Source organism: Zalophus californianus, chromosome 17 (genome assembly GCF_009762305.2).
Source record: "Zalophus californianus isolate mZalCal1 chromosome 17, mZalCal1.pri.v2, whole genome shotgun sequence".
Classification (NCBI taxonomy): Eukaryota; Metazoa; Chordata; class Mammalia; order Carnivora; family Otariidae; genus Zalophus; species Zalophus californianus.
The window spans coordinates 16,434,822-16,452,348 of NC_045611.1; the positions used below are offsets into that span (position 1 = coordinate 16,434,822).

The following is a 17,527-nucleotide window of genomic DNA, read 5'->3' on the forward strand; positions in this document are numbered from 1 at the left end:
GCCAGTGCCAGAATGTTTTAGTCAATGACAGGTCGGATGGTTGGGTAGACAGTTCAAGGTCAGGACCAAAACCCAACAGTCCCATGGCCGCCCAGGGGCTCTGTCCGCAGGGTCACACTCCTTCAGCCATGGCGGGTGAATGCTCCAGGCGTGCAGGGGAACTCAACTGCCTTCCCAACCTTCCAGCTCCAACGCCGGTAACCACTCAGGCTGGGCCTCCCCACAGAGCGTGCTGGCGAGAAGCGAAACGGGCAGTTGAGGGCTGGGAGTGAGGAAGCCGCTCAGGGAAAGACGACAGAGCTCAGCGGGGCATCAGCTGACAGATGGCTGAGCACACGGAAGAACTCGGTACTTACCCCAGCCAGGAGGGAGGGGGCCCAGTGGGTCATGGTCAGTCGAAGTACTTGAAGACTAAACACAAGAAACACAGCAGAACACAGAGGTTAAAAAAAGCCGCCGGTTAAAAATAAGTCAATCGATAAAAATAAAAATGCCAAGGACTCGTTTTCACATTTGAGCACTTGGTACACAGGCTACAGTGGGGCCTGAGGTGACATCTCCTCCTCCCAGAAGTTTTCCTCCAAAAAGAAAAACCGAAAAAGAACCCCCCACACGGAGGGCCCCGACAGGTTTTGGAGAGGGCGGAGCGAGGGGGAGGAAGATGCGTGCAGAGGAAGGTGGGCCAGGGCTGTGGAGGCAGAGAGCTGGCCCCAGGCGTGGCAGGAGGGCCCTGGCCCGACGGCCCCGCACGCTCGGCCGGTGCCTCTGCTCTCAGCTCCGGCTCCCCGGCGGCCAGGGCGACTGAAATCACCACCACCTCCAACTTTCTCCAAGAACCACACACGGGAGGGGAAAAAATATCGCAGGCCTTTCCAATGAAATCATTCCCACAAGCCCTGCCCACGCCCAGAGCTTCCTGGCTGGGGGCTGGGCCCTCCTCCCTCCACCTCCCTCCTGGGTGCGCTGGCAGAGGGAGCAGCCGTGGTGTGCAGAACCGGCCCAGACTGAGGGCACATTCATGCCCCAGGCCCCTCACCTCCCCCAGGAATGTTTTGCTTCCCTTCACAAAGCACCTTTATTCTCCCCCAGCCTGAACCTGAAGTTGCTCAGTGTTCTGTGTGTGCCTGTCTGGGGAGGTGGGGAGGGGGGCGAGGTGGCAAGCAAGGAGGAGAGACAGGAGAAAGAAGGGGGGGGGAGACTCCAGGCCTTCAGGGTCACTGTTTACATTCGCACCCCCCAGCCCCAGCCTAATTCTGCTGGGAGATCCCTGGGGCAGGGCTGCAGTGGACGGAGAGCTCTCATATCCTGCGGGGAAGGGGGCTGTTGTCAAACAGTCAAACACTCTTCATAGTTAAATAAAACAAGTCTTGTTCCGTTGTTCCACACTTGCTTGCTTGCTTTTTTTTTCCTTTTCTTTTCTTTTTTGCTGAAGCATTTTTATTTCACTTACTAAAATTTAATCGTCGCATGAAGGGATCAAGTTCTCAGTGCAGACTCTGGGCTGCCCGGCTGGCTCTGTCTGGGGGTGACGGAGCCACACACGGGCAGGACGATGAATGGGGCTCAGTCTCGGCTTGAGAAAACATTGGTGGAACTCAACTGCCAACGCACACCCCCCCACCTTCACAGCCGGCCCCCCGCCCCCAGCTGAAAGGACAGAGAAACTTTCTTTCCAAGGTGACAACACAGGCAACTCTTCCAAAGCAAGTTCCAACAGAGATGTTTAAGTCTTGAAACCATAGGTTCCTTGACGGGACAGAGCCCCCTTTCAGCAAAGGGCCGCCTGCCCAGCAGAATGAAACTGCACAAAGGTGTGGGAAGCTGGGCCGTGCTCGATTTAGGGCCCCCGTTACCATCGTCCTGGAGGACGTGCTCAAACCACCATCCCAACTCAGATTTGTCTGATGGCTACTGAACAGGAGCTCCCAGAGGTCATTCTGGTAAAAGTGCGAGGGGGTGGGGGTGGGCTGCAGCACCTCCTAAAACCTAAGTTCCTCCAACCTTGTTAACGCAAAAGAGCAATAGCTGTAAAAGCATTTGGTAACAGAAGGAAAGGAACTAACTTGTGAAATACGCATACATTTCAGATAATGAAGCCAAATAGAACTCAGTGGGTCATGAGCTGTAGCAAAAGGGAAGAAATACAGAAAAGGTCATTTTAAAAAAATAAAAGAAGCATTCAGAGCAAAACTGTTCGCTGCTTCAAGTCTTTTTTTTTTCTGAATGAGTGGATAACCCATAAGGCAGTCATGGGCACCAGTGGGAAATTAGCTCCCAACTGGTACCAACTGGGCTTCAGTGGACTGACGGTCATCTTCTGCATAACTTGACAGATCAACAGACCAATCTTTACTGACAGCCTCCATGACCCGCATTGAACTAGAAACCAAAAAATATTTATCAGCTATCAAATATTTCCTTTTCCAACACCATGGCACCTACAGTGTAGGCACAAACTTAAAGAAAAGCCAGCCAGATGCCCCCACTCAGAACTTCCGGGGAACAGCAGGAAAGCACGAGGTCTGTTGGAAATGACTCACTGCTGCGGGAGAGTCCACAGTCCTCAGGAGCAACAAGTGCTTAATGGCAGAACAGCAGGGCAATGTCCTGCACAAACTATGCCTTTGCCCAGCCTACCCCTGGTTTCTGCCAGAGCTTGGTTCTTCATCATTCTGTTCATTCATTCTCATTTGGTAAATTCCTTTTTTGCCTAAGTTTAACCAACTGGATTTCTATGATTCATCAAAATCAACTACAACTTGTATACAAAGCACAGGGAGGAGAATAAAAAAACTATCAACTCTTGTCTTTTTCTTTCTTTCTTTCTTTCTTTCTTTCTTTCTTTCTTTCTTTCTTTCTCTCTCTCTCTCTCTCTCTCTCTCTCTCTCTCTCTCTCTCTCTTTCTCTCTTTCTCTCTTTCTCTCTTTCTCTCTTTCTCTCTTTCTCTCTTTCTCTCTTTCTTTCTTTCTTTCTTTCTTTCGTTAAGTAGGGTCCATACCCACCGTGGAGCCCAATGCAGGGCTTGAACTCCCAAGCCCTGAGATCAAGACCTGAGCTGAGATCGAGTCCGACGCTTAACTGATTGAGCCACCCAGGTGCCCCAACCTTTTTCTTAATCCTTGTCTTTTTTTTAAACCTCATACAATGTTGGCTCTCTTTCACTGTCCTGTTGCTTTTTTAAAAAAATTTCCTTGGCATTGTCCTATTCTCAGCCTATCAGATCCACACACCCCCAAAACCTGTGAAAAGGGAACAGAAGAGGAAGCAAGAAGGAAGGGAAAGTGACCAGAGATTGATAAGCATGAACAATGCACGAGAAGGAGTCAATGAAAGCTGACACTCACAACAATTTGACTGCTTGCAGTTAAAGCAAAGCACTTAACTATTTTGGACATTTCTTCCCTAATGTACATAGTACAACTTGAAAATAAGAAAAGGAAGTGGACAGAAAGAAGCCAAAGAGAAACAAAAATAAGAGCTACACACCATGGCCTGAAAACCAAAACCCCACATCTCCAGTAAGTCAACCAACTGCCCCTTCTCTTCTCCCACATTTCCCCTAAAATGAGTGATCCTAAGTATTGCTTGGAACACAGCCAGAGAAGCACAGAGAAAGGGGCATGGAGGGATTACAGTCGGAAGAAAGATCCTGGGATGTGCAGGTGACTCTTAGCGATAAGACAGTTTCCTTTACTAGTAGGAACAGAAAGCAACACTACTGAATTCTTTTCCTGGTAACTGTCCCTCGGTTGGGACATCTGAGGTGCAGGCCCCGAGCCAGACAGCTCACGTTGAGTTCAATTCCCTCAGGGACTAAGCACTAAGTTCCAGTAATATTTTAAGATACAAACTCAGAAATAAAGAATGTCTAGCAAATACAGCCGAGGGCAAGAAAGGCTCTGGGAAGGGCATAAAGGTTACTGTATAGAAGGCAGGCTCCTTTTTTAAGGATCTACCCCATGGGTGCAGAACAAAACCCAGGTGTTTGAGAGTTTAATCCAAAGGGCTCTCTGCAGAGTAAGAAATGAGAGTTGTCTGTTTCTGGATAACACAATTTGGCATCCACACATTAGGAGCCACAGAATGATCTTTTTCAGTCCTGAAGACACTGGCTACCTCCTTTGGTCCTTTTTTTTTTTTTAAGATTTTATTTACTTATTTGACAGAGAAAGAGAGAGAGAGAGACAGTGAGAAAGGGAACACAGCAGGGGGAATGGGAGAGGGAGAAGAAGGCTTCTCGCAGAGTAGGGAGCCTGATGCAGGGCTCAATCCCAGGACCCTGGGATCATGACCTGAGCCAAAGGCAGACGTTTAACGACTGAGCCACCCAGGCACCCCCAGACTGTGGTTCTTAAGGGAGGACCAAAGCTGGGGTAATGGGAGTGCCTTGGAAACAGGAGTAGGCACAATGCACTCTAATGGGCAGGCATCCCCACAGGACCGCAGTAGGATCACAGAGGAGCAGGCATAGCAAAACTGTGAGGGCAGAACACAAGTATGTGCATGATGCTCACAAGAAACAAAGGCATGCTGGGGCATCAAGAAATGGAAGCATATCAGAAATAACGGAACAATGGGCGCCTAGGTGGCTCAGTCGGTTGGGCGGCTGCCTTTGGCTCAGGTCATGATCCCAGCGTCCTAGGATCGAGTCCCACGTCAGGCTCCTTGCTCAGGGGAGCATCTGCTTCCCCCTCTCCCTCTGCCTGCCTCTCTGCCTACTTGTGCTCTCTATCTCTTGGTCAGATAAATAAATGAAATCTTTAAAAAAAAAAAAAAGAAAGAAAGAAGGGAACAATAAGAGAAACTGAAAAACGTGTGTGATGAGGCAGACGGCAGGAAGGAACTGTGGGAGACTGTGATGTGGGGTTCCCCTGGCTTCCATCTTGAACTGCGTTTCGTGTTCTCTCGAGAGCAAGTGGAGAAGAACGAGGTCTTGGTTTCAGCCCAGCAGGAGGAAGAGGAGTGGAAGCCGCTGGTACAGTATCAGCTCTTAAGTCTTCCAAGTCAAATCCTGGGCCAAGGCCAAACCCCAAAAGAACTGTATGAAAGCAACTCTTCTTACTTATAACCAGGACATGGCACCATTGCAAACGAGGCGCAAAACAAATCCAGGGGAGAGGGAAGTCAACAGAGAGACATTGAAAGCTAACCCAAAAAAGATTCCTAACATGTTTTTCAATATGAATCTTGTTTCACAGAGAAAAGGGAACAATCACCTCCATCCAGAACCCTCCTGAATCCCAGCCAAGCTGAGAAAACCAGTTTGGATTACTCAAAAAAAAAAAAAATCTTTCCTTCACGGGGACCCTCCAAGGTGAAGTTCAACCTCTGTGTGCCCGGGATGACGCCGCTAGAGCTATAGAGGTGGGCCAGAGAAATGGATGTTCCAAAAGACTAAGTGAATCTGACCTCCAGAACCTGCCCTCTCACACACCAAACATCTCAGTCAACCGACAGAATATATCTGGTGCAATGTAAAGCAAAAAAGATTTCTTTAAGAGATTTTTTTTTTTTAATTAGAGAAGCTGAGGAAGCAGGGAAACAAAATGATTGTGAGACTCCTGGATAGAATGTGTCTTTGTCTCTAAGTCAAAAGCTAGAAATGCCCGGACCCTCCTAGTTTTATAGCCACGACCACCCAAAGAGCAGGTAAAGTCTTTGGGGCCTAGCTCTGGAGGAACAATTTCTGAAATGCAGAGAATGACTGGATTCCATCCAGTTTTGAAACATGCCAGAAGTGGATGCCAGGCAAGTGTGAAAGGGGCTGTGGAGTGCAAGGCTGGGCATAAGAACCCCCAGGGCATGGATTAGAGAGAGGCATTCCAGCTGACCTCGACACAACGTAATGTGACAAACATCGTGCTTTCTGTTCATCCATACTAAGGAAACTGAGGTTCCTCATCAGTTTACTCGCTATACAATGAGCATCAGCCCCCACAGAGAGAAGAGGAGACAGGCCCGCCCAGGGGGATGACACCATCCCTTATGGTTGATGATGTAGCTCCTGCTTTGGGTTAGCAGAGAAAAAGCTGCAAAGTTGATAATGAATGCTACTTGGTTAAACGAAATTAAAGATCTTCTGAGCATCTAACTAGGAAAGTATCTAATTTAGAAATGGGCTGTGGGCTTAGAGTTTATTTCAAATAGAAATAATGTTGACTAAACACGGTGACTCAATGTTGTGGAACAGGTCGAAAAGTTTCCAGCCTCTAATCCACCACCTTCTATAGGGATTCTAGGCAGATCCCAAGCTTCATGTTCAAGGTGCCCTGAGAATATGCAGAGTTCCAGTTTGGGAATCCCCGTCCCTACCAAAGAGGCTGTGTGGCTGGGTTCCCCCAGCCACCAGGTCACTGATGGAGGCTCTGATGGGATGGAATGTGAGGCTAGGAGGGTTCCTAAAGGGACACAGTACAGGAGGCCATTAGACAGTTAACTTAGGACCCTAGCACTCTGAATTCTGTTAAGTAGGAAATTTAAATGCTATTCTGTCGATAATGACTACAGAAAGCTTCAAGCCAGTGATTAAAATGGCAGTGATAGGGGCGCCTGGGTGGCTCAGTCGTCAAGCGTGTGCCTTCGGCTCAGGTCATGATCCCAGCATCCTGGGATCAAGCCCCGCATCGGGCTCCCTGCTCCACGGGAGGCCTGCTTCTCCCTCTCCCACTCCCCCTGCTTGTGTTCCCTCTCTCGCTGTGTCTCTGTCAAATAAACAAATGAAATCTTTAAAAAAAATAAAAATAAAAAAATAAAATGGCAGTGATAAATGCAGAGCAAAACCCTCTTCCTTAAACCCTTCACAGTGACTTTTAAAAAGTGATCAAGTGACAGTGACATTTGAAGACTACTCTGCTGGGAACAGGCAATACAGATTGGAGAAGAGAGCAATGCCAACAGAGAGAACAATTCAGAGGCTGCTCTAACTGCTAAGTTGGGAGGGACAGAGACAAATCAGGAATCAGAGAGAAGGAAGGTGAACTAGATCAACGGTCAGTAAACTTTTTCTTCTACAGGCCAGACAGTAAATATTTTAAGCTTTATAGGCTATATGGTCTCTGCTGTAACTACTCAACTCTGTTACAATGTAAAAGTAGCCAGAGTCACTATCTAAACTACTGGGAGTGCTTCTGTGCCAATAAAACTTTATTTACAAAACAAAGTGTGGGCCACTTTGGCCCATGGACCATAGTTTGCCAAGCCCTGATTCAGATCAATTTTAAAGGTCCCTCTATCCTTGAGAATCTATCAAATAAGAAAGATCTAAAGAAAAACAGTAGCAGCAATGAAAAGGATTTGGGTGGCTGTTTTGTTCTGAAAAGCTGAGGTACGGGAGAGATCACAGCTGACCTTCAGGTTTCAAATTAGAATAAATGGGCTTGGAAGGAGGGGCCAGGAAAAAGATCCAGTCTTGGAAGAAAGACAGTAAATCGGGTTTCAGGTATCTCGATTCCTTAAACACAGAGGCTAGACAGTGAGTTACTAAATTAGAAATAATGGAATTTGAGGAATTTCACGGTGATGCGTAAAATCTCCAGAGCACTGATGTTTCGAGCCACGGCTTTCCCCACTCACCAAACAGGTCAACGGCTACTGTGTTAGAAAGCACATTCTCCAGTGCTGGGAGGTGCCACGCCATCGTGGTGAGCCCCTGCCCTCTCACCTGGTAGAGGAATCTTTGGCTGAAGTGCTGCATGGCGCCCTGGAGCTGATTGCGCTGGGACTGCCACTGCTCGTAGTTCCGCACGTACTCGGCTGTGGGGCGCTGCCAGGTGGTGGTCCGAGTGTTGTGATCCACATAGTAAAACCTGCCTCGGGGGTCTGTGCGCTTTTCCCAGCTGGAAACATTAAGCTCAGAATGAATACAGTGACCACCCACCCCTACCCTCAAATTCCAGAGAAATCTCATCTCAGGGTGGCTGGCAAGGAGGGACTGAGGGAGGGTTAAGCATGGGGTCTGGCCAGGCAAGCCCCAGTCACAGAGGCTTCTGGGGCTTACAGGATTAAAGCAGTCATTTGTGGCTGCCTCCTCACCATTAGCTCCTGATTTCCATTTAGGAGATCCATGTTGTTCTGGGGGAGGTGACTCTACTCCTAAGTGCAGAGGTGAGCAGCTGACTGGATCAGGAGTGGGTATGTGACCTATGTTGAGCTTAATCAGGGCAAATCTCATGACTTTTGCTAGGAATTCGAGGAAAAATATAGTCTCTCTTCCTTGCCAGGTATGACTGAGAAAGCATGCAGTCCTAGGAGGCGCTGGCTGCCATCTTGGACCCAAATACAATATGAAGCTGACCCAATAGATGACAGAGTAGAAAAACAAAACAAAACAAAAAAAGCCAGCCCATTGGTGATATTTTTGAGTCACCAGATCAGGCTTCACTTGAAACCAGGATCTACGTCTAGAATTTTCAGTTATATTAGCCAGTGAATTCTCTTCATTATTTAAGCCAATTTGGATCCCAATTTTTGTTACTTGCAACAGAAATCATCCTGATATAAAGTGCCAGTGAAAACATGTCGCATGGTCACGAGAAGAAGAGTTGGTATGAACAACAGCAGGATTCTCTACAGTATTTTTAGTGAGAAAGCAACCTTTCCAAAGTACTAAAATACCTAAAATACCCATGGGCAAGGCAAGGCTAGAACAGATGGTAAAAATCTTCAACTGTGCTTGGTAGGTATAACTTGATTTGCACACACTGAGGGAAGAAGTGATCAAAAGAAAGTAAGAGAGGGAACTTTATGGAATGATGGAAATGCTTTAACATTTTCATGCAGTGTAGGACACGAATGTATGCATTTGTCAAAACTCAGCCAACTATGTACCTGAGATCTGTTTAACTTATTGTACGTAAATCATACTTCAATTTTAAAAAGTGAATTTGAATCTAATCATGCCTCCATATCCAACTACCAGTTTACAGGGAAGACAAGGGATAGAGGAGCATGTTACCCAACACCTCAAGGTCACATCAGTTACATCCAGAATATGAGAAATTCTACAAATGCCAATGATCTTCAAGAAATAAATGGTCAGAAAAAAATAAGAAAGGGTGAGGGACTTACAGATTAAGAGAGACTTATGAGACATAACAGCCAAAAGCAACATGATGGTTGAATCTGTTTGAATCTGACTCAAAAAGAGTTTGAATCTGACTCAAACAAATCAACTGTAAAAACATTTTTAAGACAATTGGGGAAAACGGAACATGGATTGGGTATGAAGTAAGGAAATATTATTAATTTTGTTGGGTGGGATAATGGTATTTTAGTTTAGTTTTTCTTTTTTAAAAGTAATCTCTATGCCCAACATTGGGTTCAAACTCACAACCCCAAGATTAAAGGTTGCATGCTCTACCGACTGAACCAGCGAGGTGCCCCTTTTTTTTTTTTAAACCCTTATCTGTTAGAGATGTATGTGATACATTTATGGTTCAAAGTATATGACATACGGGATATGCTTTAAAATTTATCAGTCCCCTCCCTTGAAAAGTAGAAGGTCAGATGAAACAAAATGTTATTAATTGTCAGAACCAGGTGGTGGTTACGAGGAATTCATTGCACTACTCTCTCCAATTTGGTGTATGGCTGATGTTTGCATCATAAATTTGAAAGGGGAACAGGGACAAAAGGGGCTTTAAAAAGATAATAGATACCACTGAAGAAAACAGCATTAACCCAATACAAAGGGAACCAATAAGGATTACACTATATGTGTTGGAAAGTCTTTGTTCCCTAACTACCTTCTCATTTATTTCATCTTCTCTGAATCTTTATCTTACTCAAATGCTTACCATGCTTTGGTCTGGTACCTTCCTCAATTTTCAGGGTTAGCTTCTTAAATGACTTTTTTTGGCCACCTCTTCAATGATTCTTTTAACTCAAAGCCTCTCTAAAAATGGCTTCTCTTTAAGGAGTTCCCAGTCCCGATGGCCAGTGCCCACCCTGTGTCTGGATTCTGCCTGCTAGACTGCTTTGCCTTCACGACCTACTGTCACTTTGGACTCAACTAAATGCCACAGCTCTCTCCCTAAACCTGAGTCTTCCCCGGTCTTCCTCCTGCTAGTCCTCCTCCCAGGGGTGAAGCTACCCCATCATTCCTGACACTTCCCTTCCTGCTGATGTGAATTAACCATTCAGCCCGAGGGCTTCTTAAGGTTATCACCTACCCTTGACTTTCCGTTTCTCTGTCCAACTATATTGGAACAAATCTCCCCACTCTGAGTCAGCCTATAAACTTCCATGGGGATAATCATACCAGACATCCCCCCCTACCCGCTTGTGTGTGATGCTCCTGCTCAAAAACTTCAACTGACTCCCCACCACCCTTAAGTCAAAACCTCAAATTAGTATTCAAGGCTTACAACAAATTGGAACCTTCCCACCTTTCTCATAAATCCTCTCAACTATTGATTTTTATTTTTATTTTTTTAATCAAAGGAATCATGTATCAATAGTTTAAAAATACAAATAGTTCTAAAGGAGGTACAATAAAAAAAAATAGCATCTCTTTCCCTACCTCTCCCCATTGCTGATTCCTGCTCCTCAGAAGCAACAACTTTCAATTCTCAAGTGCTTCTTCTATTTACAGCCATATTTCTGAATAACATGCTTCTTCTATTATGTCTTGATTTCTGTCATATTAGACGTTACTGGTGAACTTTCTACTGTCAGAGCTGAGCATTTATTATATCCCACCCCACAAGACACACAGTGCCCTCTCCTCCCCCCAGACTCCCAATTTAAAAAAATCATCATTAAATCAACATTCAGAGTTTGTATTATGACTTTGTAGAATACTAGAAATACATTTCCTTACTTGTACAACTTTTTCTTCTTTTCTGAAGTTAAAGAATTATGTATTTCATTCTGCTTGGTTTTCAAGAACCTATCACTACTGCCCCCCCCCCCAGATTCTCATAGTACAGGTGGCCTTTTGGTGTGAGTTAAATGTGCCTAGCCATGTCTCTCCAAGCACACTTTGTCCTATGTGGACACCTGTCCTCCAGGCCAGCTCTACATCACTGTCCTGAGTCATCTTCCCTCACCTTCCTCTTGGGAACGTCTTTGGCCCCTGAAAGGAGTCCCCTATGTCCCGCATCTCATGACTTCTTTCTTGGTTTCCTCTCATCTGGTAGAACAAATCATCTAGTAGCTTCTGAGGAAGAATGCACCAAAGTGAATTGTTTGAAACACTGAAAATACCTTAATTTCAACCCTCACAGTTGAGTGTTAAAATGACTAAGAGTTGATTTCCAGACAGGAAATAATTTTCCATCAGAATTTTAAGGGTCCAGCTCCACAGTTGGCTGTTGAGACGAGAAATGGCATTCTTGATTCCTGATCCTTGATATGTACCCTATTTTTACCTTCTAGAGGCTTCTGAGATGTTCTCTTGTCATCCCAAAATTTCACTAGAATGTGCCCTGGAGTCACTCTTATCCCATTCTCTGGGTTGGGCATTTGGTAGGCCCTTTGAGTTTGAATACTTTATCTCTCAAGTCTAGCAAAATCCTTTCATTCTTTCTTTGAAAATTTCTTATCCTCTATTTCTAGTTCTTGCTAGAACTATTCGTGAATGATGCTGAAGCTCCTAACTCATCCTCTAATCTCCAACATTATCTTTCAATCCTGTAATTTTTATTTCTGCTGTTATATATAGTTGACCCTTGATCAGCAAGGGTTTGAACTGTGGGGGTCCACTTATATGTGGATTTATTTCAATAAAAACAACACAGTACTGTAAATGTATTTTTCTTCCTTATGATTTTCTTAACACTTCCTTTTCTCTAGCTTACTTTATTGTAAGATTACAGTATATAATACATATAACATACAAAATATTTGTTAATTGTAAGGCTTCTGGTCAACAGTAAGCTATTAGTAGTTAAGTTTTGGGGGAGTCAAAGTTATATCCATATTTTCTTTTTTTTTTTTTAAGATTTTATTTATTTATTCATGAAAGACAGAGAGAAAGAGAGAGGCAGAGGGAGAAGCAGGCTCCCAAGGAGGAGGGAGCCCGACGCAGGACTCGATCCCAGAACCCTGGGATCATGACCTGAGCCAAATATTTTCAACTGTGTAGGGGGTCAGCCCTCCTAACACCTAGGTTGTTCAATGGTCAGCTATATATTAATTTCTAAAAGGCCTTCTTGGGGGGCGCCTGGGTGACTCAGTCGGTTAAGCGTCTGCCTTCATCTCAGGTAGTGATCCCAGGGTCCTGGGATCGAGCCCCACATCAGGCTCCCTGCTCAGCGGGGGGCCTGCTTCTCCCTCTCCCACACCCCCTGATTGTGTTCCCTCTCTCGCTGTCTCTCTGTGTCAAATAAATAAATAAAATCTTAAACAAAAAATAAAAAATAAAAGGCCTTCTTGGGATGCCTGGGTGGCTCAGTTGGTTAGGTGCCTGCCTTCAGCTCAGGTCATAATCCCAGCATCCTGGGATCGAGTCCCCCATTGGACTCCTTGCTCAGTGGGGAGCCTGCTTCTCCCTCTGCCTGCCACTCCCCCTGCTTGTGCGTCCTCTCTCTGACAAATAAATCAATAAAATCTTTTTAAAAATCTAAAAAAATTAAAAATAAAAATAAGAGGCCTTGTTTCCTGCATGGTCCATTTTATGGTCTCCTGTTTTTGCACAGATGCCATATTTCCTCCCAAATTTTTGAGGATATGAATTATAATTTGGTTTTACCTTCCACATTGTTTTCACCAAGTCCCTCTTTCTCTGTCTGCTGGTCTCCGGCTGTTCTTTCACATTTAAAAGTGAGTCATTAAAATGCTGAATGGACGCTCTGGGTATCCAGGTCCGGGTGGGCTGACCAGTGGCTTCACTCCGCTGTTGGACTAAAAGACCCCCAAATAGCACCATCTGTGGTTCTCTTCCCTGAGACTGGTCACTTTATCCAGAAAAAACTCCAATCTTTAACTTGGGGACAGTACCCTTGCTCAATCCCTTTTTCTCTGAGTTCATCTCCGCCTTCCGCTACGGCTGTATCCCACAGGCCGGCTGTGTGCGTACATGTGTGGAAGAGGCATACACGTGTGCAGGCATGCATGTGACAGTAGGAGGCAAGTGACGGCTGACAACCTGAGAACGTAACTGCTCCCTGCACAGATTTCTGACTTAAGGGTTTTTTAGTCTCATTACACACACACACACACACACACCCCACCCCAATGTCTGATTGCTGAGGCTTTCCAGGTCTCCAAGCTGCAAACTGGCTGGCTTCCCAGGGGATACCCACACTGCAAGCTTGGGTTTCAGCTTTCTCAGCTCTGCCATTTATCTATCAGCAACTAAACTTTGATTACCATCTCCCATATGCTGCTTCTCCTCTTCTGTTCCTTTATCATTATACTTTTATTGCCATTTTAGGGGGTTTTGAGAAAGGAATGGAAATAAACACATGTTCAATCCACATGTTTAACTGAAAGTCCTCTGCACTGGTGAATTTCAAACTTCTAAGCAGCACAAGCCTACCCTTGATTCCGGGTCAATCTTACGAAGATTGACAATCTACAAAAACAGAGCAATGGCTGGAGGCCCGGTGAGCCCTTTTACTCTCCACTTCCAGCAGGCGTGTCCACCGCACCCAGGCGCCTCGCCAGACACACTCTGAGCATCTTTGTTTCACATAAACTTTCTACTCCAGCAAAACTGCTCCATGAACATTCCCTACAGACATCTTTTACATTCACACTGTTCCCCAACCCTGGATCAACTTCCTCTTGTCATTTAAGTCCACGTCCAGCATTTCCTACAAGACCGAGTTTGAGCCACCTCCCTCTGTGAGGCCTCCCCTACACCATGCTCTATGGACAGCCCTCTTCCCTGCTCACCTCTGGTCTGAGTACCACCTAAAAGCAAATTACTACATTCATCTTTAGTTACCAGGGCCAATACTTTTTGTTCCTAGATAAAAAATGACCATTTCGGGGCACCTGAGTGGCTCAGTCGGTTAAGCATCTGCCTTCGGCTCAGGATCCTGGGACTGAGCCTGACAGCATCGTTAGGCTCCCTGCTCAGCGGGGGAGTCTGCTTCTCCCTCTCCCTCTGCCCCTCCCCCTGCTCGTGCGCTCACGCACGCTCTCTCTCTCTCTCAAATAAATAAATACAATCTTTAAAAAAAAAATGACCATTTCTCATATAAGCATTCCCTGGCTCTAAGAGAATGGGGTGGCCATGATAAAGTGAATCCTTTGGCTCAATCTCACTCCTGGGTGACTAGGTCTGCTGAGATAATAGCTCCATCTGTAGTTTCAAGTGTGATGTGTGCATGGTAATACTCCCCTGGGGTGGAACTCCTACTAGTTAGCGATGAGAGCTGAAGCATTCTGTTCTCTCTAGGCTCCCTGTTACAGAGCAGAAGTACCTGCCAGAGGCTCAGAGGTCTGCGACCAAAACTCAGTAAAAACTAATAGACTAGGCCTGGGTGGCTCAGTCGGTTAAACGTCTGCCTTCGGCTCAGATCATGATCCCAGGGTCCTGGGATTGAGCCCCATATTGGACTCCCTGCTCCGCGGTGAGCCTGCTTCTCCCTCTCCCACTGCGTGCCGCTCCCCCTGCTTGTGCTCTCTTCTCTCTCTCTGTCAAATAAAGAAATAAAATCTTTAAAAAAAAAGAAAGAAAGAAAGAATAGGCTATGTGCACTGAGCCATCTCCCAATAAGACATTAAAACTGTCCTGAAAGTAAGAAAGCTGGATCTAGTGTCCCACCTCAATACTTAAAGAAGAATCAATCTTCGGCCATCCTTAGAAGACACCATTAAATATCTTCATTTAGATTCCATCCAAATGTTCATGAGATCGAGGCCTACATAACTTATAGACCAGAGAGGGTAAGAGGGAGCAACCAGAACACTTCTAGAGTTAAGGCTGCTTCTATTTTTTTTTTTACTATTTTAATTCAGTTAATTAACATATAATGCATTATTGGTTTCAGAGATGATGCTGCTTTTAAATATATGGGCTGTCAACACAAAAAGTACAAGTGTAAAATGCATCCTGTTAAAAATCAATGATTAGGGCGCCTGGGTGGCTCAGTTGGTTAAGCGACTGCCTTCGGCTCAGGTCATGATCCTGGAGTCCAGGGATCGAGTCCCGCATCGGGCTCCCAGCTCAGCAGTGTGTCTGCTTCTCCCTCGGACCCTCCCCGCTCTCATGCTCTCTCTATCTCATTCTCTCTCTCAAATAAATAAATAAAATCTTTAAAAAAAAATCAATGATTAATTTGCAAGACACTGGAGAAATTTGACTACTGACTAGGTATTCGATGACAGCAAGGAAATACTGTTAATACAGTGGTTTTGCTTTTAATAAGAGAGCATTTTTTAGAAATATATACCAAAATATGGATAAAATTATATGATGCCTGGGGTTTGCCTCAAAATGATCTAAGAAAGGGGGAGAGGGTCGGGTGAGGATTACAGATCAGGAGTCGGCAAATTTTTTTCTATAAAGTAAATGCCTTAGGCTTGGCAGGCTCTACAGTCTATGTTGCAATTACTCAACTCGGCCGTTGAGCATGGAAACAACCATAGACAATAAGTATAAACAAATGAGTATGTCTGTGTTCCAATAAAACTTTATAAAGACAGGAGGAGGTCAGATTTCGTCCACAGGCTCATAGTTTGCCAATCTCTGGTATAGATGAAACAAGACCGGCCATGAGTTGGATAATTATTGAAGCCAAGTGTTGAGTATGTAGGGATTCTCTCTACTTAGTGCGTATTTGAAACGATCCATCATAATATGAAAATTTCCATAATTTCCAAAGTAAAAAGTTTGACTTTTTTCTAAGAAGTCAATATTTTACTTTGGTTAAATATGTAAATAAATATTCTGGACTTAAAGTAGAAAACAGAATGAGGACTAATGATGACAGATTATCGTTTCATTTCCAGAAGGGCAAGGAAAAAAAGGAAAACACAGCATTCTCCTGGAAAACTGAAACTAAAAACAGCCCATCCGTGGAAATTTGTAGGACCAGAAGGTGAGGTGGTATTTGCCTGGAACATACCTGACCACTGAACCAGAGTACAAGGGTTTTCCTGATACTCCCCACCTCTGACATCGTCTCCCTCTACAAACTTGGTGGGGAGGTGTCCATATGTTCCGCAGGAGCCCTTCATGACTGCTTTACTGGGAGGTGATTCTCTCCTGAGAGCAGAATACATTCTCTTTTGAAAGCTCTCAGGACCAAAAGGCACATGTGGAAAGAACTTTCTGTCCCTGGCAAGCAGGGAACCAAATCCCTTCTCCTTGAACTTGGACAGTCTTCCCTCACTTGGAAGCCTCACTCATCCTCTGGTTTTAGAGAACTTAGCTGCATTCTCACAAAGCCCAGCTGAACAAGAAGCACCCTTCAGGGGCCGATTGGGCATAGGATGCTGTGAAATGCATCAGCACCCTTTCTATCTTGGCTTCCTCGTGCCCTTTTTTCCCCAGAGATGCTCTAAAAATCCTAGGACATCCTAAGAAATGAGACGAGAATTAAGTGAATAGGCAACAAAAAAGCAATCAAGTGACCAGGGAAAAATGTCCCTGTACTTTGCTACCTCTGCAGAAAGAGAATGAGAACCTGGCCCTGATAGGGTACCTCTGTAGGTGAAATAACTGAGGGCATCAAGACACCAATGGCCCAAGAGGCAGGATTCCTAGCTCTCCTTCCTCCAGGACCCAACAGCCATGGTAGTTCTGAGTATCACTTACTAAAAAGCATGGCCATCAGTCATGGCCAATACAGTGAATGTGGGGAGAAGGGAAAATAAAGAGAAGAAAGAATGTAGAAGGAGAAGACAATGGAAGGGGGAAAAAGAGAGGAAAAGGAGCAGAGAGCAGGGGGAACTAAAGAGAAGGGTACGGCAGTGTTGGCAGACAAGCCAGTGGGTGACTCTTGGCGCCAGTTCTAGAGTCTCGGGGCTTGCCAGCCCAAGCCTTACCCTGGAGGAAGAGGCCGCTCCCAAGTGGTGGTCTTGGTATTATGATCAACGTAATAGACACGCCCATTAGGCAGCTCTCGCTGTTCCCATCTGAAAAATAAAGTCAAAGGACGCATGAGCTACATGGTTGAAAGGCATAAGCCCTTGTTTGAGAAGGAGTCCTTTGCTACTGATGTGGCAACTTTAAGAGGACAAAGATGACATATGAGACCAGCCCAGGGGTCAAACCAGCTCCATGCTAGCACTGACGGTGGCACCCAGGAGTACTTCTTGAGAACAAAAGCTCCCCTTTATGAAGTCAATGTACTAGAATATGCCATGGATCACTCTAGCTTCTCCTAAATGACCCATATGAATCTACATTCCTTGGACTTTTCTAAATCAGTGTTTCATGGCCATTTCAAGATCAAAGATCCCTTTAGGAATCTGACGAAAGCCAAGGACACTTTCCTTCCCAAGTGTACTTACCAACAAAAATTTGTATGCAATTTCTGGGCCTCACAGACCTCACCCAAAGTTAATCTAGGGACCCTCCAACCTTTGTAACCTACACTACGTTTTAAAGTCACAAATTACAGGACTATCC

The 17,527-nt window shown here is 45.2% G+C and overlaps 1 protein-coding gene across 3 annotated transcripts in view; it reads right to left on the reverse strand.

Moving 5' to 3' along the window:
- Positions 1–17,527, reverse strand: part of WWP2 (WW domain containing E3 ubiquitin protein ligase 2) — a 142,839-nt gene that overhangs the window by 13,627 nt on the left and 111,685 nt on the right. For all 3 annotated transcript variants that reach the window (XM_027619044.2, XM_027619043.2, XM_027619045.2), the window contains 3 exons: positions 16,942–17,031; positions 7,661–7,835; positions 357–411 (listed from right to left, as the gene is read on the reverse strand). In XM_027619044.2, the coding sequence (XP_027474845.1) occupies positions 357–411; positions 7,661–7,835; positions 16,942–17,031 (320 nt within the window). The remainder of the gene's footprint in view (positions 1–356; positions 412–7,660; positions 7,836–16,941; positions 17,032–17,527) is intronic.